We start from the raw sequence: 25,111 nt of genomic DNA on the forward strand, positions 1-25,111 counted from the left end.
TTCCCCCCTCCCCCAACACACACCCTGGCTTCCTCTCTGGGGCCTGGAAACAGATTCAGCTTTGGTTTCCTCCGAAGGGGGTACGTTTAGGGGAGGGAGAGGGCTGACACCCAACGGAGCCCCTGCCTCACCCTTTCCCTCTGGACAGGGGCTGAGAGGAGTCAGGAGGAGGCCAAGGGAACAAACGTTGGGCTTCCTCTTGTCCGGGAATGAGCACGCTCATGCCCCTCTTCTGGCCAGGTTTGCTTCTCTGGCCCCAAAGAGAAACGGGCAAGAGGGGAGGGCAGCTAGAGCAGCCAATCAGGGCCCAGGAAAGGCACAAAACCAGTCGGTGGCTCCGGGTAGCTACCTAGCGAGAGGAGGGTAACCGCAGCCTAGGGGGCCATGGCTGAGTTGCAGCAACTCGTCGAGTTTGAGATCCCCACCGGCCGGGAGGCCCTCCGAAGCAACCACAGCAGCCTCCTCAGAGTTGCTGACTACTGTGAGAGCAACTATGTTCAGGTGGGTAATGCCGTAGACTCTCATCCCTCCAACCTCCCTCTCATTGATTGCATTGGCTCCCCAGTACTTGGTTGCCATTTCCAGCCAAATCCCTGTCCTTAACACTGATCCTCCCTATCTCTGACTCTGATATCTTCCATCCCTGATACTGAATCCTTTTCCACAAACTCGACTCTCATTTCTAACACTGAACCCCAACTCCTATCAGCTCCAGGGCCTGTGCCTTACACATCTGCTTGCTGTGGAACCCAGGGTGGGAGAAGAAACCATTCCCCCATCTAAAAGATTCTTCCTTGAAAGAACCCTGCCATCTCCCAGTCCCCACGGGCACAGCACTGGTCCCTGACCTTGGCCACAGGGCCCTGCTAAGTTCATTTAGTCCCCAGTTCTTCCAGGGAGAAGCGGCATCATCCTAGACTAGGTGCTCACCATTTCAGTTTCCATCACCCCCTATCCCCTGGCCCCAGGAAGAGATGAGGTGAGTGGGGTGGCGAGGACCACCTTTCCACTCTTCGAAGTAGTCATGCGAAGTCACTGGGGCAATTAAGTTCAAGAGAGCTCATGGTGAGTTGAGTTCATCCAAGGAAATTTTCAAGAAAAGAAGAGAAGACAGGTTAGATTGTGTTAGTGTGGGACTCGGAGACAAGAAGATGGCGAAATGATCTCTGGGAGGGAGCTACCAACTAAGGGAAAAGATTCTGGGGTTTTTACAGTTCTCTGGGTTCTATGATTATCCGAGCATCTGGGTGCTACGGTCAGGGACTTGGCTGAAGCTTCTGCCTTCTCTGGGTCTCCTTCCTCAGCTCTGCTCTTAATGACAAGCTAAAAGAAGCTTGACACCTTGTGAGAGAGCAGGAGTGGGGAGAGACATCATTTAGGGAGAGACTGGTGGAAAGACTAGGGAGGAAGGAGCAAGGGCTCTGTTGCATATATGTGTGTGGGCAGGTAGGATGATGGGATTTCTGTTCATATTAGCATTATAACATACAAGTGAGATGCCAAACGGTATGCAAAATAGCACCTGTTCTTGGACCATGGAAGAACTCTCACCTTTACAGTCATGTGGGGTAACTCAATTCAAGTCAATAAAATGAGGGCAAAGCTTTGGATTTGTAGTTAGGAAACCTGGGTTCTATTCTGACAACTCCTGTGTCTGCTACTGGGGTGACCTGTGTCTGATCTTCAGCTTGCTCTCCTGTATCCAGGGAGAATAACAGTCCCCTGTTTCTGAAGTCCTTCCTTCTGGAGATCTCAAAATATTTTTCCAGAGAGGCTCTCTTTTGCCTTACTGGAAGGGAGAGAAAGAAGGAAGAGGCATGTTTCAGATTAAGAAACTGAAATCAAGAGGGAGGAAGCAACTCACTCAGTCAGCGAGGGGATCCGAGGCCAAAGCCGGGGTTCTTAAAGACTCCGGGGCCCTGGCGTCTGCTTCTCAGTGAGTTAGCTTGGCTTATCAGGCCTTGACTAGCTGCTTTCTTTGCTTTGTCTGGGAAGCTTACAGGCTGCTGCATCAAGTTGGGAGAATTTGGGTGGCTGCTCAATACCATTACTTAAAGAGTCTCTGGTCTACCCATCCCCTCTGCACACTTCTCCCCAGTCTGACAGGTGTCAGGAAAACCACAAGGAGGAGATGCTAGACTTAGCCTCAGTTCTGCAGTCATTAATTTCTTTCTCAGGATTGACTGAGTTTCCAAATCTGGGGTGATTGGTGTGAGATCTTTGGAGGGGAGGAATCTCAAACTCAGTTACAGGAACTTCCCCACCCCCCATCCCCACCCCTTTAGTTAGCCTCTTTCCCCACCTGAATCCAATAGCCTCTTCCTCATGAGCCAGAGTCAGGGTTCAGGGATGGACTCCAGTCTTCAGCCTCCCAGAGACTGGGCCCAAACAGCTTTTTCCTAATGAGGGCTGGACAAAACCTTACCTTATCTGTCATTTTAAGCTGGAGTCAGTTTGAGCTCCTAAGAGCATTTAACTCAGAAATCATGCTACAAATCAGGGATTGATTTTTTTTTATTGCCTGGACTTAAGAAAGTTATGGAGAAAATGTTAATAATGAAGATTAAAATTATAAGTATAGATTGGGGAGCAACTAGGTGGCTCAGTAGATTGAGAGGCAGGCTTAGTAAAAGGAGGTCTTGGATTCGAATGTGGTCTCGGGCACTTCCCAGCTGGGTGACCCTGGGCAAGTCACTTAACCCCCATTGCCTCTCTTTTATTGCTCTTCTGCCTTGAAACCAATACACAGTATTGATTCTAAGATGGAAGGTAAGAGAGAAGGAAGAAGGAAGAAGGAGAAGAAGGAGGAGGAGGAGGAAGAAGAGAAGCAGGAGGAAGAAGAGGAGGAGGAGAAGAATTCTATATATAATAATTCTATATATTTCCTCAGTGTCCAACACAGTAAATGTTGAATAAATGTTTACTAACAATAATAAATATTATGAATAACAGCTAGCACCAATACAATGTTTGCAGAATGCTTTACATAGAGAATCGTATTAAAATACACTAGAAGGTAAGTGCTCTTATTGTTTCCATCTTACAGATGAAGAAACTGAGGTTGAAAAGATTAAGTGACCTACCTAGGATCTCCTAGCTAATGAGTGTCAAAAGCCTGAGAAGAACTCAGGTTTTCCTAACTCCAATTTTGTCACTCTTAACTATTAGTAATGTAATTACTCTCTCACTTCTATGGCTTTGCCTCATAGCAGCTAATAACTCTGTCCCTCCTTAGATCTCTGTTTGGACTTCTCTGATGCATGTATCATATTCTAACTTGTACAGTAGTTGTTTATGTACATGTCTTATCTCCCCAACTAAATTGCAAGCTCCCATAGCATAGGAATGATGTCTCTTACCTAGGCTTTCATCTCCCTTGTGCACATAGTAGGCACTTAATAAATGTTTACTAAGACTATTATTATCGACTTTGCACATAGTAGATTCTTAGTAAATCTTTGACGAATGGATGAACGAATGAATGGGAAGATGGATGGGCTGAATGGGAAAAGTCATCTGTCCCATCTTCCTGCCTCTTGTCTGTCTTCTTTTTCCCTATCAGTCCATCCACCAATGGCCAGGGAGGACAGGTGGTCTCCACACGTGCCTAAGGATAGAAACGAAGCTGGGAGGATCATCTGTTTCTACCCTTTTATCAGGGGGAAAAAACCACAAAAACAGAACAAAACTACTCCACCAGATGGCCAGAGCCATCACTAGCTGTGCTTGTGTCTCGGGCCAAGAAAAAATCATTTGGAGCAAAGGAGGCAGAGTTTGGGACATGAGGTGGGGGGACAGGAGATGCAGAGACCAGGACACTGTGCAGCCTCAGTGGAGAGGGGGACAGAGGAAGCTGAGGAAGAGTTTATGTGACATATAATGGCCAGGGGGAACCATTCTTGTTAGCCAGGGGTTCCTAATCTGGAATCCATAGATTCTTGAGGGTTTCAAGAACTTGGATGGGGTAAAAAAAAAAAAAATCACATCTTTGTTTTTACTAACTTATAGCTAAAGTGTAATATTTCTTTTTTTTTTTTTTTTTTTAAGAAAAATCCTTACTTTCCATCTTAGAGTCAATGCAAAATGTATTGGTTCTAAGACAGAAGAGCAGTAAGGACTTGCCCAGGATCACACTGCTAGGCCAGATTTGAACCCAGTATCTCCCATCTCTAAGCCGTGGATAGAGATCCACTGAGTCACCAAAAGGTCCTTTAGTATTTCTTTCAATTTAGTATTTCAAATTTCAATTCATGATTCTGAGAAGGGGGTCCCTGGCCTTCATCAGATTGCCATAGGTGGTTTAGAACCCCTATACTAAGCTCAGTTGTTTCTACAAACTAAAAATACAACAACAAAATATCCTGGTAATGTCATCTACATTTCAGCATTTTAGTGAAAGCTCTGCAGGTGGGATTCCATTTAGGTTTTTGGTTGTTTTTTTTTAAACCCTTACCTTTGATCTCAGAATCAATACTGGGTATTGGTTCTAAGACAGAAGAGTGGTAAGGGCTAAGCAATGGGGGTTAAGTGACTTGCCCAGGGTGACTCAGCTAGGAAGTGTCTGAGGTCAGATCTGAATCCAGAACCACCTGACTCAGGGTCTGGCTCTCCGTCCACTGAGCCACCCAGCTGCCCCACCATTTAGGTTTTTTGAGGGTGGCCTAGAAGTCCTATCTGAGATATCCTGACAGATCTTTCTTCATCACCCATGATGAGACATCAGTCTTAACGAATGCCCCTGAGGTGAACCTTTTCTGCCTCTTTTGCCTTCGACTCTCCAAGTAATAGCTATAAGAAGGGCCCTTGATTTGAAATTATGAGTGTTGGGTTGAAGTCCTTATTCTCTATGAAACCTTAAGCAAATCACCTCCCCTCCACAGGCTTTAGTTTGCTCATCTATAAAATGAGAGGTTTGTATTAGGGCCTCTGGAGTCCTGATGAGCAATGATGCGTGTGAGGTCTGGGCAGAGGGCTGAGCTGAAGGCAGAGTTTGCATGTCTTATAGGCTACAGAAAAGCGGAAAGCTCTGGAGGAAACCATGGCCTTTACCACTCAAGCCCTGGCCAGCGTGGCCTACCAGATAAGCAACCTGGCTGGCCACCTACTGAGGATGCTGGATCTCCAGGACGCTGGGCTGAGGCAGGTGGAGGCCAACGTGAGCACACTGGACCAGGTAAGGGGGAGGGGGAGAGCCACGACAACTGCCCTTGGTCCAACCTGATGGGGCCATCCTTATGACTTTCTTCCTTCATGTACCTTCACATAGGCTGAAGGTCTTCACCTTGGTCTGAAGGTCTATTTTTTGCTTATTATTTTTTAAACCCTTACCTTCTGCCTTAGAATCAATACTGTGTATTGGCTCCAAGACAGAAGAGTGATAAGAGCTAGGCAATGGGGGTCAAGTGATTTGCCCAGGGTCACATAGCGAGGAAGTGACTGAGGCCAGATTTGAACCTAGGACCTCCCATCTCTAGGCCTGGCTCTCAATCCACTGAGCCACCCAGCTGCCCCCAAGAACTTGGTTTTCAAAAATATATATTTTGAGGTATCTAGGTAGTCTGGGCAAGTCGCTTAATCCCTATTGCCTAGCCTTTATCACTCTTCCTCCTTGGAACCAATACACAATATGGATTCTAAGATAGAAGGTAAGGGTTTTTTGTTTTTGTTTTAAATATATATATATGGAAATGGATCAGCTCTCTTCCCTCCATGGAATTCTTGTTGGAGACACGGAGCCTGGAGAAAAGGAATTGTTTACTGGGGCATCCATATATCTAAATTTCTCCATATATATATATAAAATAACAGGGGGCAGCTAGGTGGCAGCTAGGCAACTCAGTGGATAGAGAGCCAGGCCAGGGGATGGAAGGTCTTGGGTTCAAATGTGACCTCAGACACTTCCTCAGTGTGTGACTCTGGGAAGTCATTTAACCCCAAATTGCCTAGCCCTTACTGCTCTTGTCTTAGAATTGATACTAAGACAGAAGATAAGGGTCAAAAAAAATTTTTTTGGATGCTGTATTTCATTATAATTCATTTCCTTTGTAATCATGTGTTTTATTTTATACATTTAAAAACATTGTTTTTATTTTAAACATTGTTTTCAGAAGTAGTCTATTGACTTCAAGAACTGCCAAAGGGTCCATGATACAAAAATGGTTAAGAACCCTTGTCCTGGATCCTTCCTCCCAGGAGGCCATTCCCCATCCATAATGGCCATCAGATCCCTAATTCCACTGTGGCCATTCTCCTTTGAAATTATTCTAAATTCACACACAGTTTCTCCATCTTTGTACTGGTTATCTGGTACAATAAACTCGGAGCTCATGGAGGGCAAGGAATCTGAACCTCTCCCAGTGCCAGCTCCTGGCTTTGTCTATAGACATAATTATGGCCTCAGGAATGATCGATTTAGAGCTAAACGGGCCTAAAGGTCATCTAGTCCAACTCCTTCATTTGACATAGGAGGAAACTGAGGACCCCAGGTATTGTGTGGTGTCAAAGGTCATATGGATCATTATTGGCAGAGACTGGATTGAAACCCAGAAACTCTTGCTCTATATTGAGCACTCTAACCAGGAGATGGACAGAGAACCTGTCTCTTGTAGTGGATGGGCAATGGAATGGAGAGAGAGTAACCTAGAGCAAAAGATTAGCCTTGGGCTGTATGGACAGGGAGGCAGTCCTTAGTGTGAATATGTCCCTAACTTCCCCTCCCCCTACACTATCCTCTTTCCTTCCTGCATATATACTTCTCCCCTATGACACATGCATCTCCCCACTCCAGCTGATGGGGTGTGTCCTTTCCTCTTGCCCCAGTAAACAATTCCTCTTCTCCAGGCTCCGTGTCTCCAATGAGAATTCCATGGAGGGAATAGAGCTGATCCATCCACCCTTCCCATCTAGTCCTTCAGGCCCCCTTTCACCCCGCCCCTTTGGCTGGAATGGTATGTTCTGAGCCAATCTAGCTCCCTCCCAACATTCTCCCCCACCCCCGGGGGATTCCATGTTTTCTGCCTTCCTCCTGTTCCTGTCTGTCTAATAATAATTGCCATTCCCTTTCCACAGGAAGTTACTGAAGTGGCTCTCTCCTCCCCCTGCCCCCCTCCACATACATACATACCGCTGCCAACTGTAATTACTGTGTGACCTTGGAAACCTTGCTCACCCTCTCTGACCCTCATCTCTATGTGGTATCCTCCCCAGTGACAAGCCTTGGTTTGGAAGAAACCTTAATGGCTTATATAAGTCATATAGGACCCCGGATTGATACCCACGATAGGCACCTACCCTCCCCCCACCTCTTCTACCCCCAATCTTCACAGATGGTGAACATGCACATGGAGAAGGTTGCCCGAAGGGAGATTGGAACGTTGGCTGTGTTCCAGCGGCAGCCGACAAACCAAAAGATCGTCCCCCCTGAGAAGCTGCCTGTGATGGAGCCCTACTATAGGAAGCCTCTCAACTTCGCCTGCCTGGATGACGTTGGGCATGGGATCAAGGTAGACCCAGAGCTTCCTTCAATCTTGGCCATGCCCATCTCAGGGCTTTCCTCCCCCTAGTCCTTCATTTCAACATTTTAAAAATGTTTTCTTTTTCTAAACCCTAACCTTTTGCCTTAGAATCAGTACTATGTACTGGTTCCAAGGCAGAAGAGTGGTAAGGGCTAGGCAAGGGAGGATAAGTGACTTGCCCAGGGTCACACAGCTACGAAGAGTCAGAAGCCAGATTTGAAACTTCAGCATATTTTGACCTCATTACACAGGTTACAGTGTCTGTCTCTGGGAGAGATACAAAAATAACCACTTTCCCTCTTGAACCTCCTGTATTCCCTAGTACCCCTTCTAAGCAAATCATCCCACTTCTTATGCCTCATCTCAGGTTTTTCACATTTGTCCCTTAGTACCCTTACATTCCACATCTCAAACAAATAGAAATTTATTTTGTGTTTTTGCTGAGTGTGAAGTCCTGAGCTTCCTCTCTTACAGTGGGGTACTGAGGAAAAGCAGTGGGTGCTGGGCCCTGAGAGTGCATGAGAACAGCCCCACCACTGCATGAGAATAGAAACTTCCTCCTGTCTGGAGGTTTGAGGTCATAGTCCTTTCTCAGCCTCTGTCTCAAGCTGTCAGAACTGAGAACTCGAAAGGGAGAAAAAGGAGGGGCAGGGTTGCACATGCTCAGAGGGGGATGTCAGGGAACCTTCGGAACTGGAGTTCTGGTCTCAACCCTCAGAGATAAGGGGTGGGAGTTAAGGCGGGAAGATGGGGTGTCCACCAAACTTTCCAGAGAAAACTTCCTGATCCTGTCCCTTGCCCAATCTTCCTCACCCTGGGAGACTGGGTTCTTCAAACCTCTATTTCTTATGCCATTAATATGGCCATTTAAAATAATCCCTTGAGCTCATTCCAAAGGAAATTCCACACTCTCAGTTGCCCAAGTGTCATCTGTCCTAATCCCTCTTGCTGCACATTTAAAATCCATTTCCTCTTGCTGTGATCAGAAGTGGTACTGCCCACCTTCTACATGGAAGCTTCTAGTATCCCTTTTTCTGCCCTTGTCATCATTAACTGTCCCTATAAAAACTAGCCTCAATAGAAATCTCTAATTTACACACACAAATTCTTTTTCTGTCCTTTTTATCATTATCATGTTCCTATGAATAGGACCTCAGGGAGATAGACGGATTCTTTCAGCTGTTCTCTAACAAAACAAACAAAAAACAATACTCCTTTGCATATTACTGTGAATTATGTCCTTTGCAAGATCCACTCAAGTCCAAAATACGAATATCTTTCCTGGCTCAGCCACTTTCTCTCTGCCGTTTTCTAGAAACCAACCTGGCCTTCCAAGACTATTGCTTGGTCACATTGCTCAATGAAGTTTCTCCCTTCCCTGAGGGCCCTTGGTTGGAATCAGAGGTGGTCCTGCCATTAAGATGCTTCTGCAGAGGGAGGAAAGAATCTGGAGGGAGGCAGAAGAGGAGGTTGTTGGAAGATTAAGGGGCCAAAGACTTTGGGGGAAGTGTCTTCTCCAGAAGACCAAGAGAGAAAATAAGGGGATGTTGTGGCTGAGCAGAGGAAGTGGCTGGCAGACGGTGTGTCTGTCTCAGCTCTGGCTCTGGTGCCAGTAAAGTCTGTATACCTCATGCTTCTGAGGTGTGTTTTGAGATTGTCAGACAAGACAGGGGAGGAGGTATAGTTGGGAATCGAAACTGGGAACTTGCTGAGCCATTTTCCCCACCCAGTTCCCATCCCTGGCACCCTAGTTCCTCTCTCTTGGTTCCTTTTGAGGTCAAGGAAAGGATTATACAGAATGGGGAACAGCAGAGAAGAGATATGTTAGCCCCTGAACTTTGGCTTATCTTTCCTTTTCCAGGATCTGAGCACTCAGCTGTCCAGAACTGGGACACTCTCCCGAAAGAGCATCAAGGCTATAGTTGCCCCTACCTCAGGAACACTGGGGTGAGTTTCTTGCATGGTCAAACCCTTTCCTTGTCCCTGGTTTGGTCTTCCCTTCACTTCTTCACTTTCTCCCAGATCATTCCCAAATCTCTCCCTCTTCCCTATCCAGTATACCCTTCTAGGACTCTGGCAACAACATATTTACTTCCTTCGTTGGGGAGTCACAGTGAATCTGGAGTCAGGAAGACCAGAGATCAAATCTGGCTGACCCTAAAAAAGGCATCATCTCCCTCAGTTTCCACAATTACAAAATGGAGATTTTAATAACATCATTCTCTCAGAGTTGTTGTGAGGCTCAAATAAGATATTGTTTGTAGAGTGCTTGTTTGGCTCATAATAGGCACTTCATTCTTCTTTTTTTTTTTTGTCCTCTTTCCACCACTTCATTTCGTTGCTCCTCTCATTCTCCAGTCGGGCCCCCAGAGTCCCCGAACCTATACACCTGCCAGTCATTCCTGATGATAAAATGTCTGCAGCCTCCTCTCTGGCCTCTTCCAGGTGAGCTCTATCCATTGGCAAAACCTGGTGGCTAGGGAAAATAGAGAATAGCTGCCCTTCCTTGGGAGCTGTTTCGGTTACTACAACCTGCCCTTGGGATGTGTGGAATTTGGGTGGTCAAAGAATTTGGAACAAGGTTACTAGGTGTTTGGAGGCCAGGACCAGAGAGTCAAGGTCCCCAGTTCTCCTTATGTCCTTCCTTGGACTTCCGTAGCACTGAAGGCATCTATGGATCCCCCTTGGTCAACGTCCCAGTGACGCCCCTAGCCCCACCACTCCCTGGCTCCACCACCTCCCCAATCCCTGAAGCATTGGAGAAATCTCTTCCTGAGGAGCTGTCCACACTCCAGCCAGGTAAAGAGCCCCATACCTCCCTTATTCCTCTCTCTTCCCCTCATCCCTCAGGTTCCTCTCTCATTCACTCACCAAAGGAGCCCTCTGCTCTTCTTTATATCATCATGCCCTACCCCAAAGGTAGATGAGGAGCTGTGGGAAAAAGCCCCCAAATGGACCTACTGGGTGGAGAGGGGGAAGAGAGGAAGTCGTGAATGTACTTAACTTCTTTGACAACGATTTATGGAATTATGTGCAGTAAAATAGATTTAGACTTGCTCTAGATCTTGTTTAAGATTATGGCAGAAGGCAGGTTCCAGTTTCTTGAGACCTTTGCTCCAGATCCTCCCTCCCCCACCTTCTGCTTTCCTTTCAGCACTAGATCTGCCGCTGCCCCTAGAGCTGCCCCCACCCTTAGAAGCTGATGAACTGATGCTGCCACTTCCCCCACCTCCTGAATTTGACCTGGAAGAACCAAACTGGGCTCCTGCTCAGTACTTGGAGAAAGGTACTACTTTCTACTTACTAATTGAAAAAAAGGTGTTACTACGCCAGCAAAGTTTCAGATGGTTCGCATGCTTGGATCCCTGGCTCCATAGTCTTTTGTTGGTCCGATTCTCTCAGCCAGGAATTCTTATCCTTTCCCAATGAGGACAATCTCAATGGAAGGAAAAGGGGGCTTCAGGTTTTCAGCAAGAAACCTCATTTCCAAATGAAGAAGGGACCCTTCCCCAGCTAGTACTTGTTTTCAGAATTTTGCCCTCTGGGGGAGAGGTTATGAGGGGGGGGTAGGGGGTGGCTGATTTTTAGCCTTCCTTCCCACAATCCCTTAGAGACCATCTTGTCTAGTGTCTCCAGGGAAACTATAATGTGGACTAGTAAAATATCTAAATTCTATACCACAAATCCCATGATCCTTGTGGTCTTAATCCTTGCTTTCAACTGAGGGCTCAGGGGGAACGGATCCAAAACTTAAAGATGAGGGAAGAAAGCTGAGGTTGGGAGGAGAACATACAGAGAGGAGGAATTATTTTTTTTCATAATATGAATTTTAAGAATCAGGAGACTTCAACATTAACAATTTAGCAAAACCTGTAAAAATTTGCCCTGGGGGTTAGGGGGAAGATCTACATTTTACAAAACTGAAAAGTCAATGAAGGTTACATAGCAAATAAGTTAGGGCAGAGCTGGGAGTAAAGGGACCTGTGTGACTGAACAAGTTACCTAAGCTTTCTATAATCCTCTTGTTTAATTAAATATTAAATCATCCAACTGTTTGAGATGACCTCGAAGGTCCCTTCCTACTTCAAACATATGATCCTAGGTGTTAGAGCACAAGTCTGGCTTTTAATTCACTGGTCCTTCCATGGTACATTAGCTGCTCCAAGACTGAAAGGACCTAGATTCAAATCCTGGCACTGCATGCCGTTGGACAAGTCATTTAAGCTGCTTATCAGTTGCCTTATCTGAGCTTGTTGACCTAGAGGACCTTTAAAGACCTTTCCAACTCTAAATGTATGATCTTACATGTTAATTTTCAAACCTTGCTGGGAGCACACAAATATGCCCAGACCAGGTTTTGAATCTTAAGGAATTCAGAATCTGCCTCCTAAGGACCCTAACATTTTATGGCGGGGTTTAGTCTCAGCATGATCTTCTCCTGATTTTTAAATATTATTCAAAGATATTTTATTTTCCCAATTACATTTCTTTCCCTGATTTTTGTAGTTGGTTCATTTTCCTGATTCTGGATATATCAGACTGACTTGGAAACAAGTTTTGACTGGATAATAAGGGGAGATGACTGGGAAAGAATCTTCTATGGTCCAAAGAGTAATTAGTGGATCTGTCAATTTGGAGTAATAATAACAGCAAATCTTTATAAAGCATTTAAAGTTTGTGAAGCCTTTTATGTAAGAGCACACTTAAACCTTACAACAATCCTGGGAGGCTGATGCTGTTATCACCATTTTGCAGATAAAGAAACGGGTAGAAAGAAGTTAAGGAACTTGTCTGAAGTGATACTGGGAGTAAGTGTGTAAGACAAGATTTAAATTCAGGTGTTCCTACACCAAATTCATTGCTCCATGCACTATGCCATTGTGTAGAGTATATCTCCTCTTTGCCTTATACTATTTACTTTTTTTTAATCAATGACTTGAAGGCACAGTTGACAGGTTTGTGAAATTTTTGGTTGGCACAAGGCTGAGGAAGTCCATATAATAGGATCCAAAAACATTTTGACAGAGAGGAATGAAAGACCAGCTCAGATAAAATGTAATAGGTACAAATGCAAAATCTTTCATTTGGGTTTAAAGAGTCAATAACATTAAGCACAAGATGAGGGCAATTATGGCTAGATAACAATTCATGTGAAAATTGGACATTTTTTAAGACTATATGCTTAATTTGAATCAATAATGTGATATTCACAGCTAAAATACTAATATGCTGCAATGAGTTACACTATCCTGAGTCTGTCCCCTATTCTGGTCAGACAATTGGACTATCAACTGTCATGTTCTAGGCTCCACATTTTAAGATGAATATCTGAGGGGTTGGGCCTGAATAAACAAATGGACTAGAGATCATGGGGAAGGGGAATGATTAAACTCCTTAGTTATGTGGAACAGAACTAGAGAGGTAGATTCAGATTGATTTCCAGAGGCAGTGAGTTCTTTGTCTCTGGAAGTCTTCAAAAGATGTCAGACCATCATTTGTTAGGGATATTACTGGGAGGGATTGCTTTTTTTTTTTTCAGGTATGAATTAGATTTAGATAGCCTGAGGTCCTTTCCAACTCTGATACTCTGAGGTAGAAGAAAGCAGCTAGGTCACCCAGTGGATATAGTGCCAGGCCCTGAGTCAGGACGACTCATCTTCTGAGTTCTTACTAGCACATACTTACTAGCTGTGTGACCCTGGGCAAGTCACCTAACCCTATTTGTCTCCATTTCTTCATCTGTAAAATGAGCTGGAGAAGGAAATAGCAAACCACTTCAGTATCTTTGTCAAGAAAATTCCAAATGGGGTCACCAAGAGTCAGACAAGACTGAAATGACTGAACAAGAGAAGAGGGGTAGTGAGCCTAAAACTTCATAGTACTAGTTGAGGTTTAAGGGCACCGAAACTCCTTGCTCTCTGAAATGGATTCTTACTCCTTAGGAATATAATACTTCTTCCAGGAAGAGAAGCAAAATAGCAAAATCCTGGGACTTCATTTTGTACTCCCATTATTCAATGTTGGGATCAATCAATACTGAGACCCAGAGCTCATAGAATCAGTGCTGTGAGGGACCTTAAGGGGCACTTCCTCATAAGCCAAGATAAATCAAATGATTTGCTCAAGGTCACAATTAGCTTTGAGGCAGGATCCAAACCCAGGATGCCCTGTGTGACACACCAAGCTGCCTAAGTTTCCCTATCATTGCTACCTGCAGGTCTCAGTGTGTTGTTCCCTCCTCCCACACAGTGGTGACGCTGTACCCCTACACCTGCCAGAAAGACAACGAGCTCTCCTTTGATGTGGGCACTACCATCTGTGTCACCCGACGCTACTCAGATGGTTGGTGCGAGGGTGTCACCTCTGAGGGTTCTGGCTTCTTCCCTGGAAACTATGTGGAGCCAAGCTGCTAATACCTTGCCCTTCATGCCTCCTGGGAATTCCAGGACCAGAAAGGACCACTAGAAAAATGATGACTTTACCTAGCCTTGATATTCTCCTTGTGACCAGGACCTTACTACTCTCTCCCCAGTATTTCCAGTAACTTCAGCCATTGGGGTAAGCTTTCCCTGTGTGTGGGGACAGAGTTGGGGTAAATAAAGGTGAAGAGACACCCAGTAGTTAGGCAAAATCAGAAATCATGAATCAGCTCCAAAAGATCCTAAATAAGACAACTCTCTTTTTTGTGGGCTGGGGTTGAACTGTCTTTGGGGGTGGAGATGTTTTTCCTTCATGGGGAAAGAAGAACAAAGGACTGGGCTGGTCAGCTGGCTGGAAGTTTGGTTGGTGGGTGAAAATTTTGGTCTAAAATTTGGTGATCCTGTCAGAAAGAGTGGACGTCCTCATTTACCCTCTTCACTGTTGCCTACTTTGAATAAATCCCTCAGTTAAAGCTTTTGACTTGACTGTCTCTGGTGAGGGCAGAGAATAGAAAATATTCAGCATTTTGGCTTTCCTCCTCTCCCATTTCCAATTTTTTACCACCTGAGGGTCCGCTATACGAACCTTATCCTCAGCTTTGGAACAGATCCCACCCAACTAAGCTCAGGGAACATCGCAAAGCATCCCTCTTGTAAGAAACTGCTCTTATGTGTGACTTCGGCAAATCAATTCACCTATCCCGGCCTCTGGCTGTTAAGAAGGTTGACTCAGATGGTGCCTCCTGGCTCTAGATTTGGGGGTTATTCCTCTTGCTGTCTCCGTCCTGGTCCCATCATATTGGGAGCTCCTTGAGGGCAGAGGTCATCTATGGATCCTGTTCTCGCGGAATCTGTCTTCCAGAGAAGCCTGCGCTGGGAGACGACCGGAAGGGGATGGAGTTTGGAGTGGCTGATCTAGATTGATTGGAGACCTCCCTCCCGCTGCCTCCCCCACAAAGGAGACCTGACTCAGATGCCTTTTCCCCCTTCACCTCCTTTATAGCTCTTAGAAACAGCAGGGAGAGAGGGAAGGAGAGGGACCTTCGGCTTCTGCTGGCTCTGCTTTAAAACATCATGGCTTTGAGTTCCGAACAATCAGAGAGAGGGTTGAGGTGGGGAAAGGGAGACCCGACTACAGCCCGAGGCTTTGGAGAGGTCGCTGGCCTCTTGCTGCATAGATAAGGGGTGGAGGGCGGGGCCGAGAAGAGTTGGGACTGGGCTCTACTTCATTCCACCACCAGGAGGCTATAGTTTATCTGGCTCTTCCCCCCCTTCCCCATTCCCCAGCCCACCTTTTGTACCTGGGTGGGGAAGGGGACTCTATAGGGGTCACTGTGGTGCAAGCTGAGTCGACTGGAGGGGGGAGGGGAGGAAGGGGACGCGTTCTTCCTCCCCAGCAGGGAAATGAAAGGGTATGACCTGGGGACCTGAGGGTGCTGGAAAGGTTTCCCAGCAGCTGGGGAGGGTCATTGTTGCTCCTCCGTGGCAGGGGCAGAAAGCAACTAATTTCAATACTTCGCCCTTCCGCACCCAGAACAGCCTCGCCACAATAATAATCAAGGTGCGATCTTGGAAGCTCTGATACCGCAGTCCGACTTCAGCCCCCTAGGAAAGAGGTAGGCCCGACTGACTGGCTCCCCTCTAGCAGGTCTGTACTGCAGGAAAGCCAAACTCGATTCTGGGCAGCCCGACCGGGCTAACTGCATAGATGGTCACTGCCCGCCCCGCCCCCCCCCCCTTCATATAGGTTATGCACCCACCACACATTCATATATGCACACATGCGTGTGTGTGTTTGCGCCCTTCGCCCATCTCCCAAATGGATGGGATCCAGGGCTCTCGCAGCGCATTTGGAAGGGGCTGGTCCAGGGGAGTGAGAAGACAAATTCGGGAGTGAATGGGGGAGGGGCGGGGGGAAAAGTTCTGGTGTTGGTGGTTAAAACACAGTTTCGCTTTCCTGGGTCCCCTCGGAGGCATACAAAGGGGATGAGGGTTCGGGGAGGCCAGGCAGCCCAGGAGCTGCGCCTTTCCCAGCCAGCAGAACCAGAACCGCCCGCTTCCTCCCCTCAGCATTTCTTTAAAATCTCCTGCAAGTGGCCACGGACTTCGGTCGCTGACTCCCAGGGCACCATGGAGCCCCGGAACTTGGGAGGCTCGGCCTTCAGGGCCTCCTGGATGAGACGGTGCATGGGGAAGCCGCGGCGCGGGAAGGCCACGTCGCCACCAGATAGCAGCCCCATGGGGCAAAAGTCATTGGCTCCGTCGCCCACATAGAAGAGATGCTCGAAGTGCACGCCGTCCCGCGCCCTCTCGCGCAGGTATTCGCTGAGCACCTTGTGCTTGCACATGTTGGAGGGGCAGCGAGGGCAGGTGTGCGAGTGGAAAGGGCTCAGCACCAGGATGCCGTGCCCGTCTGGGCCTGACGGGTTGCTAATGATGCTGCGGAAGAGGCCGCGGTATCCCGTGGCACGCAGGGAGCTCTCCACACCGAAGGTGTTGGCGTCGGAGATAAGGATGATCTCGAAGCAGCTGCTCTGTTTGTTCAGGAACTGGAAGAGGTCGGTCATGCCCGGAGTAAGCGGGATGTCCTCGTAGACTTCCCGGACGTCCTGCGGCTTCACGCCTTCGTCCCCCAGGTACTTGAAGACCCGCTGCATGTACTCGTTGTAGAAGCCCTCGCGGTACGTGGCCCGAAGGCTGTCGGGCAGCTTTTGGCCGGGCGCGGCGCGCACGAGTGAGTCGTCGCTATTCTCGTTTACTATGGTCTCATCAAAGTCGAAGACTAGCAGGAAGCGGGGCGTCCCTGGCTCCGCCATTTTTGTGCCGTCCTGGGAGGAGGGAGCAAGCGAGAAGGGGCGCAGCAGGAGCCCGCCAGGGAGAGGATGGTTAGCGAGCCGCTCGGGCCAGCGACGCTGGCACATCCACCACCTGAGGGGGACCCAAGGGCTCAGTTAACCTAGGTAGAACCTCACCCCTCCGAGCCCCCGGGGCCACCCCCTTCCCCACTCTTTCTTCCTCATTGTTCCTTGGTTCAGATTCTTTCATCATAAAAATCCCCATTAGCCATGGTTCGGGTAGGAGGCACTTCTAATCAGCACCCACCCAGCTCCAAGCCCAGACCGATGTAGTGGCTGCCCCACACCTTCATCCCTGAAATGCCCCAGTGGCCGTACAATCATTTTTACTTCTCCCCTTAAAAACCCCAGAATGTGTGAAGAGGGAATCTGATGCACTGCCCTTTCCCTTAGGAGAATTTTACCATACAATCTCTAAATAAAAGTAACTTAATGGGGGGGGGGGGGAAGGGAAGTATTTTGAATTAGCTACTCCTTTTCATTGTGCCCTTGCTCACTCTAGCTCTCCCCATGAGATTCTGCAAAGGGGGGGCAGTTGCCTGTTGGGTTCTCTTTATTTTTAATATATTCTCAATGCACTCAAACAAACTCTCTCCAGCTCATTCCTAAAGTCATCTCTCTTTTTTACATAGACCTCCTACCCCAACGACTATCTTCATGGTCTCCTTCCTCTACCCCAAACAAATTCCAGGGGGTTCTCTCTCTCTCTCTCTCTTTCTGTCTGTCTGTCTGTCTGTCTGTCTCTGTCTCTCTCCCCCTGTTTCTCCACATCCCCCCAGTAGGCACACACAAGGAGTTCCCTCATTCCTCTCTCTTACTTCCAAGAAGCAATCATGGGGCTGTCCAAGCAGAAGGAATGGCTAGCATGGTTGTGACCAAGGGAAGAGTCCCCAGCTTAGGGTGCATAAATTGAAGGACTGCTTCTCCAGCAATCTGCAGGATTCCTAGGATGAGGCTAAGTGCCAAGAATGATGGCTTGGGAGGCCCAGAAAATACTGAGTCTTGCCCTTTCCTAAAGACCTGAATGTTAGTTCTTAAAGGCTCTTAACCTTTTCTGTGTCATGGACCCCCTTTGGCAGTCTGGCAAAGCCTATGGAACCCTTTACATTGTTGTCTATATTCATAATTAAATAGAATGTGAAATTTCAGTAAGAAGTTTTCTCACCCAAGTTCATGGACCCTAGAAATCTATCCTCAGACTCCTCAGGGGATCTGGGTTAAGAATCCCTATTCTAGGAGGAGGTAAGAGAAGGAGTGCCTCTTTTGCAGTTTCCTGCACAAGTGTGGAGGTAAAAGGTTCCTGTATCTAAGCTAAATCTGAGATTCCCAAGGACTCCCAACTATTGGTTCATTGCTAATCACTTGCCAGTTCCCCAGGAGGGGGGTGTCAGCAGGCGGGGTTTCTACCAGTGTTCGAAGCAGCCGGACAGCAGCAGAAGAGGGGCTGGGGAGGGTGGGACCGTCCCGAAGTAAAGTACAGCACACCTGGGAGACAGGGAGGAGGGGCACAATGACGGAGGATGGGAAGGAGGGAAGGGAGGAAGCTCACCAGACTGGGAAGGGGGGCAGCCCCATAAGCAGAGGAGATAGCACTGATGGCACCAGAACAGAATGGGGAGTAAACAAATAAGGAGGAAAGGGAAAAGGTCCATCATGCCAGGAAGGATACAGAGGGAGATGAAGGAGAAGCATTCAGCATGGGGAGCCAACATAGAGAAAAAGGACCGGCAAGGATAGGGAACAGAGAGATGGAAGGAGGAGGAAGGGGAGAAGGTGAGTGAGCCAAACAGTGTCAGAAAGTCATAGAGGAAAGGGGCAAGACACAGGGAGAGCACAGCAGACCCACCTCTCCCTCCACTGACTTTGCCAGTCTGGTTGACAGTACTATGAATTATTCTGGAATATCAATGTCTCCAGCACCACTCCTCTAACCCCAAATCACTATGCATGGAGATTCAGGAGAACTGGGTCCTGGCTCTACAACTCGATTTGCTGTGCAGCCTTGGCAAGCCATTCCCCTGACTGTGCCTCAGTTTCCTCACCTAGAAAATGAGGGAAGGTAGACTGGGTCTAATATCCCTTTCTACACAAATACTCTGTGAGTAGATAACTGAAAAAACAGTATATTTATATGACACGTTCCCCTTTTTCACCTCCTCTATCTTTGCCTGAGGGGGAAGAGGAAGGATGGAGCCAAGGTGATTATCTCCATGGCACAGAAAGGGCAAACCAATTTCCCCAAATTACACATCATTTTCCAGAGTTGGGATAGAAACTTGGCTCTCATACTTGACCAATGGGGACGGCTTCAGGTGACCCTACTTCCCAAGCACCTGTTATATACCCAGTGAGCCCCAGGATACTGGGAGAGCTGAATTCTAGGGAGAGTCTTGTACTAGGTACAAAGCACAGGTGATTCTTCCTGATGGGATGATATCCATAATCTCAGGAGTCAGAGCTAAAGGGTAAAGTCCTAGGGACATTAAGCAGGCTCTGTGTATCAGGGCAGCCCTTTGGACAACCTGATGCTGTTTCCCTCCCGATCCCCCTCCGCAAAATACTTGAATGGCCATCAGAGGGAGCTACTTACCCTAGATAGGCATCTCAGGCCAGCAACTGGAAAACACCCGTTCATCCTCAGGACATTACTCAGGGCTCTGGCAGTTGAAACTTTCTACCAGGAGTTCCCAAAAGCTGTATTCTCAGATCCCTGACAATCACATGAGAAAAATCAGTGGAGAAACCCAGAATCCAGATTTCCTATGCATCCCATCCAGGACTGCATTCTCCTGTTTCCTATCAAGGGAGCCCGGTGGTCAGTGCTGAGTTCAAGGCTCAGTGCCAGGAGGTTCTGAACACCTGCTCACCATCCTTTTTACTTCTGTGCCCACTTCTGAGGAAGGTTAAGGGCAGCTGAGACACTCAGTCCACAAATATTTTTTTAAAAGCTTTTCACTATGTGCCAGGCACTGTGGTGAGGTGGTGGCTGTGGGGAAGTGGAGGGAGCTGGAGTGAGGGGCTGAGGTGTGGATTCCAGCTCTATCCCTTGCTCACCCTGTGAGTATCATTTCTCTGAACATCTCTTTCCTCAGATGTAAATACTTGTCCCCCAGCCCCGCTCCCAACCTAGAGTCTTTGGGATCAAATAAGGTAACAGCTTGATATGGATAGAATGTTGGACTTGGAGTCAGGAAGACATGAGTTCAAAACTTGACTTAGACACTCATTAGCAGAGTTACACTGGATATCACTTTAATTTTCCCAGTCTTGGTTTCCCTATCTGCAAAATTAAATGGGGGGCAGCTGGGTAGCTCAGTGGAGTGAGAGTCAGGCCTAGAGACAGGAGCTCCTAGGTTCAAACCCGGCCTCAGCCACTTCCCAGCTATGTGACCCTGGGCAAGTCACTTGACCCCCATTGCCCACCCTTACCAATCTTCCACCTATGAGACAATACACTGGAAGTACAAGGGTTTAAAAAAAAATTAAATGGGATAATTCAGAGTGGATTTTTAGACTTCAGTGACCTCCTGAGTAAATATAAGCATTTTGTAAACCTTAAAGTTCCATATATGCCAGGCATTGTTTTTAGACAACATTAAAGAATTAGGGATCAAAATCTGGCCTCTGACACTTTCTAGGTGTGCAGCCCTGGGCAAGTCATTTAACCCCAAACTGCCTAACCCTTACTGTTCTTCTACCTTGGAACTGAAAAGTCAAAAGGTAAGAGCTTAAAAAGGAAAACTAGGGAACACTTGGGTTCCACAGCCTCCCATTTAGGGATGACAAGCCAGGAGGGTATTTATTTCAGGGAGTACCAATATATAGGATTTTCAGTTGACCAAATATTCTTGGGATGGTGATGAGGACCACATTCAAGACAGAGAACATGGGAGCAGAAGGGAAGAAAATATGAGTTTGTTCACTCCGTGAGTCCTCACCCCCACAGAACCAGATTGCCCTCTCTGGGAAGTCAGTCAGTGAAGTATAAATTGGAGAGTCTAATCTTTGGGGTCCAAACTGTCCCCAGCCTCTAAGGGGTAAGTGGGAGTATTGGGAAAGAAAAGATCAGAATCAAAATGAGGGGCTGAATGCCCTGTTGCTTACTGCCCTCTGTCTGTTTCAGTAAGACATAGGATCCCTCCAGCTTCCTCAAGACTGACTCATTCATTGCTTTCAGGGGTAACTGAGAGGTTAGGAACTCCTTAAGGTTGTGTGTGAAAGATCCTACCACCTAGGACAGGCTCTAGAGAAGAGGGCACCACATCCCTAAAGATGACTGTGTCTCATTTCTCATGAAAAAAAAAATGCCAATGCCAAAATAAAAGAGTAGCAAGGAAGCTTCCCAATGAACAGGACTCAGATTCTGCCTCAGAGCTGAGCTTTTGGGTTTTGGTGGGGGCCGAAGTTCAATGTTAGAAAGAAGGCAACTGCAGAAATAGAAAGTGATGAAGATAAGACTACTGGGAAATTAAAACACTAAACAGAAAAGGGAAAGAGGGAATAATAAGAGACAGAGGAAATAAAAAAGAATTTGGGGAATATTGTCCCTAGCGCAACTGTTCATGGGGTAGCGGTACAGGCAACTCTCCTAGCCCTTCCAGAAAGATATCACATGTTAGGGATGGGGCCAGGAGGTCTCCTGCTGAAGAAAAGGTCAGGAGATGGCACTCCTGTAGTCAAAGCAAACACTAACAGGAACCAGAGACAGGCAGTATTTATTTTAGGGAGCTTTAGACTAAGCCCTCTATTGATGTGGTAACACCACTACCAAATCTCTGCCCTATTCTTGAATCTCTAGGGAAAAGGATCTCCATGTACCAGTTTACTCCTCCTGCCACACCATTTTCAATTCTCCCTTTCTCAAGTCCCAAACACAAAGAACCCTGTCATCCTAACTCCCAGCCTCCATGAGGATCAAGGCAGAGATGCAGAAGACGAAGCTTCCCTCCTCCTCTTCTTGGCACCATTCAGGAGATGTATGTGGATGGCTCAGATTTGAGTTCAAATGTTTTCCTCTAACTTGGTTTCAAATGAGTGACTCACCTCAACACCTCAGTGTCCCAGCTCTATCCTTCTACCTTCATCAAAAGGAGTTCTTCTGGGAAAAAGGGATAGGATATAGAAAAATTCCCTCCCACACTAGAGAACTAAAGAGAAGTATAGGTTCTTATAGGGAGGGAAATCATAGTTCCATCTTCTTCCCCACCCAACTCTATTAAAGAGCCAATCAGCAGAATTCTAGCCTCTCCTGACTTCTGGGAAGTAGTCACCTCCCCAGACAAACCTCCCCTTTTCTTGCTCTCCTCTCTATTCTGTGGAGGCAAAGACTGAGCCCAGGAGAGTGTTTGAGAGCCTATATTTCAAGCCCCTGTTTCTCCAAGCCCAAAATCCTTTCTTAGATCTAAGAAGTGGAATTTGGAATGAGGAAAGACTCCAATTTCAATTCTGCCTCAGACACATACTAGCTGTGTGACTCTGGACAAGTCACTTATCTCTGTTTGCCTTAACTGAAGAAGAAAATGGTAAATCACTTTAAGCTCTTTGCCAAGAAAACCCTATAGACAGTATTGGTGCTAGGATCCACAGAGTTCACAGAGTTGGAAACAGCTTAAGAACAACAATGGAAAGGGGGAAATGGTTACTGTACCCAGAATTCACATTTTAAATTTGGCTTCCATCCTCCTTACATGGGGAATACTATCTCAAGGCCTGTTTCCTAACCAGGATGTCTTTATAGGAAAGGACTGAGAAAATACATAGTAATCTGCAATCCAAGACCAAAATTCATTTCTCCATTGAATACATTAAAATCTAGTCAAGATTATCCTCCTTTCCCAGGTTGGGCTCCTTTTCATCACAAAGTGTTCCTCTTCCAAACCTATGGAAGGCAGAAGGATTCTTCACGACTGCCCTCACTACTCCATCAAGGTGCATAAATAAAAGGTCCAGAGAGGTCAGACACCTCCTCCAGCCACGAATTGAATACAGAGCTCTTCGGTGTCCTTTCCAGTAATTCTAGCCAATACCTCTCCACCCCCACCCCCCCACACACACACACACACGCACCTCCCACACCCTTTACCCTGTTCTAAGTGTCCCCTGCTTCCCCAACATCTTGCTTAACTCTTCTTAAGTTATGAGGAAACCCTTATTAAGCTGCAAGCTTTGAGGAAGGAGGGGCAGGTGGGAGCCAGGACTGTGACAGCCCAAACGAACAAGGTGAAGGAGAAGGCTAGGGTAGCTCCTCCTACGGGACTTCATCGGGGTCTTTGCTGGACCGGAATGGACTCCTCGATGGGGTCCGGAAGGTGGCAGAGGGTGAGGGTGGGATATTTTTAGAGGTTGCTGCGAAGGAAACACTTTGGAACATCCCCAGCTGGCCCCGGGCTCGTTTCTGGGGACAGAGTGAGGGAAAGCGGAGGAGCAGGAGAGAACCAAGATTTAGGGTAGATCCTGTTAGGGCAGGAGGTGGAAAGGGACTAGGGAAATAGGGACTCGGAGAGTCAAGAGGACCGAAGAAAGGAGGGAACGAGGCAGCGCTATAGAGTTAGAGCTGGGGTGGGGAAAAGAGAGAGTCAGGAAGAAGCAGCCGCGGGTGGACAGAAGCTTTTGCAAGAGTGCCAGGGACAGAATGGACATGCATGCTTTGGAGTACAAATGAGGTTTAGCTCCTGGGAGGGGTAGTCGGGAGGGAGTGGGGGTGTGAAGACAGCAGATTCCTACCCCGGGTTGGGGTAGAAATCAGGACAATCCCCTCCCCCCCGCCCAACAGAGATACACCCATAGCACACGCTGTAGCCTCCCACTCTGGCACGCACTGCAACGAGCGCTGCCGCTCCACCAATGCCACCTAAGCCCCTCACCCAAAGCCCGGACCCCAGACCCCCTTCTTCTAGGACTCACAGTGGCACGGTGGCGGCGGCAGCGGCAGCAGAGTGTTCAAGCTGAGCTTTTGTAGTGTGAATGCGTGTGGTGGTCGGAGGCTTGGGTGAGATTTTGGGGGTGCGGGATGGAATAAGGGGGGCAGGGTCTGGAGGGGACGCGATGTCCTATGCTCCCCTCAGCTCCTGGGCTCCGATGTACAGTTCTTCCACCCCGAGGGGCCTCGGATAGAGTTTGGCTCGGCTGGGCCCCCCCAGGCCTTTCCTGAAACCCCCCCCCCACCTTGGTCCCTGGGACGCCACTGCGTCCCCTTTAAGTGCCCCGGAGCCGGAGCCAGAGCCCCGGCCGGCGCTGCAGCTACCGCTGCACCAGAGCCCACCGCAGTCCCCGTACGTCACAAGTGGCTGGCCAATCAGAGACGCGCCGGCGCACATCAAAGGGGCGGGCCGCAGAAATGGCTCCGCCCCTCAGGTCCCAGGGGCGGGGAGGGAGGAGGAGAATTAAAAGAAAGATCAGGGTGGCTGGTAGCCAGAACCCTACAGGAGGAATGAGAGGGTGCAAGGGTGAATCTCCTAAATTTGGGGTGGTGGAAATCCTAGCTTCCCGTAACCTCCTCCTGTTCTACACGCACACACTTTCCTCCTAGTTCTTCCAGGTATCCCCGCGCCCTAATTCCTAAAAGTTAAAGCTGTTCCCTTTGAATCTTCCCAGCTAATCAATGTCAGAGGTATATCAATATTAGCTTTCATATTTTGCAAAAACGTGCCTCAACTCTTCCATTTCACACCGCCCCCCTCCGTTTTTATCATGCCAAATCCGCCGACACATCCCCTCTTTTTTTTTTTTTTTTTTTTTTGGCAAACCCCCAAGATTGTGTTGGCTCAGGATAGGAAGTCTTTGCCCCATCTACGGAGTAGCTGCATTATCTTCTTCCCCCGCACGCTGGGGACAGCAGCGCAGCCCAGTCCTAGGATCTGACCCTAGATCTGAGAGTTCCTTTTCCTAAGAACTAGGTTTAGAATTCGAGCTCTGCCACTAGTGCAAACTGGGTGACCTTGGGCAAGATACAACCTTTCTGGAGCTGAGTTTTTTCCTCCTTTGTCGGAGAAGGTTGGACTCAGGTCCCCCTTCGGGTCCAAAACATAGAGTAATGCCCTCCTTTTACAGAGGAAACAGGCCTTCAGTTTGTCCCTAGGTCGATCAATCTTCAGGACCCCTTTCTACAGCCTAAAGATGCTGCAGGGGTGCGGGAGAAGAGTCCAGAATGGGAATAAAAGGGTAGATTTCCAGGTGGAAGGGAATCCAGATTCAACTCTCTCATTTTACAGATAAGGAAACTACCCAAAGAAGTTGTTTTCCCTCTCTTTTTACATAGAGTTCAAAAGCAAAAAAGAGAGAAAGTTTACACCATATACACACACATATATATGTCTCACCCCCT

General features: G+C 47.6%; 2 protein-coding genes across 6 annotated transcripts; one reads left to right on the forward strand and one right to left on the reverse strand.

The window, feature by feature from the left end:
- The first annotated feature begins 75 nt into the window (after nucleotides 1–75).
- Nucleotides 76–14,411, forward strand: ABI3 (ABI family member 3). 3 transcript variants are annotated; one of them, XM_044676745.1, is made up of 8 exons: nucleotides 76–501; nucleotides 5,006–5,173; nucleotides 7,326–7,502; nucleotides 9,376–9,461; nucleotides 9,873–9,959; nucleotides 10,174–10,313; nucleotides 10,669–10,800; nucleotides 13,764–14,411. In XM_044676745.1, exons 1-8 carry the CDS (start codon nucleotides 385–387, stop codon nucleotides 13,925–13,927), a joined length of 1,071 nt encoding a protein of 356 aa, XP_044532680.1. In that variant the 5' UTR covers nucleotides 76–384; the 3' UTR covers nucleotides 13,928–14,411. The 3 variants fall into 3 exon arrangements, with proteins under 3 accessions (XP_044532680.1, XP_044532681.1, XP_044532683.1); XM_044676746.1 differs by having other exon boundaries at nucleotides 13,732–13,855; XM_044676748.1 differs by lacking the exon at nucleotides 5,006–5,173.
- A 1,239-nt stretch (nucleotides 14,412–15,650) lies between these two features.
- On the reverse strand, nucleotides 15,651–23,913 carry PHOSPHO1 (phosphoethanolamine/phosphocholine phosphatase 1). 3 transcript variants are annotated; one of them, XM_044676749.1, is made up of 4 exons: nucleotides 23,692–23,913; nucleotides 19,379–19,498; nucleotides 18,155–18,273; nucleotides 15,651–16,861 (listed from the first exon to the last, which is right to left on the reverse strand). In XM_044676749.1, exons 2-4 carry the CDS (start codon nucleotides 19,421–19,423, stop codon nucleotides 16,000–16,002), a joined length of 1,026 nt encoding a protein of 341 aa, XP_044532684.1. In that variant the 5' UTR covers nucleotides 19,424–19,498; nucleotides 23,692–23,913; the 3' UTR covers nucleotides 15,651–15,999. The 3 variants fall into 3 exon arrangements, with proteins under 3 accessions (XP_044532684.1, XP_044532686.1, XP_044532685.1); XM_044676751.1 differs by lacking the exon at nucleotides 18,155–18,273 and having other exon boundaries at nucleotides 15,653–16,761; XM_044676750.1 differs by lacking the exon at nucleotides 18,155–18,273 and having other exon boundaries at nucleotides 15,653–16,861.
- Between the last annotated feature and the right edge of the window lie 1,198 nt (nucleotides 23,914–25,111).

The sequence above is a fragment of the Gracilinanus agilis genome, chromosome 4 (assembly GCF_016433145.1).
Source record: "Gracilinanus agilis isolate LMUSP501 chromosome 4, AgileGrace, whole genome shotgun sequence".
NCBI classification, from domain to species: Eukaryota; Metazoa; Chordata; class Mammalia; order Didelphimorphia; family Didelphidae; genus Gracilinanus; species Gracilinanus agilis.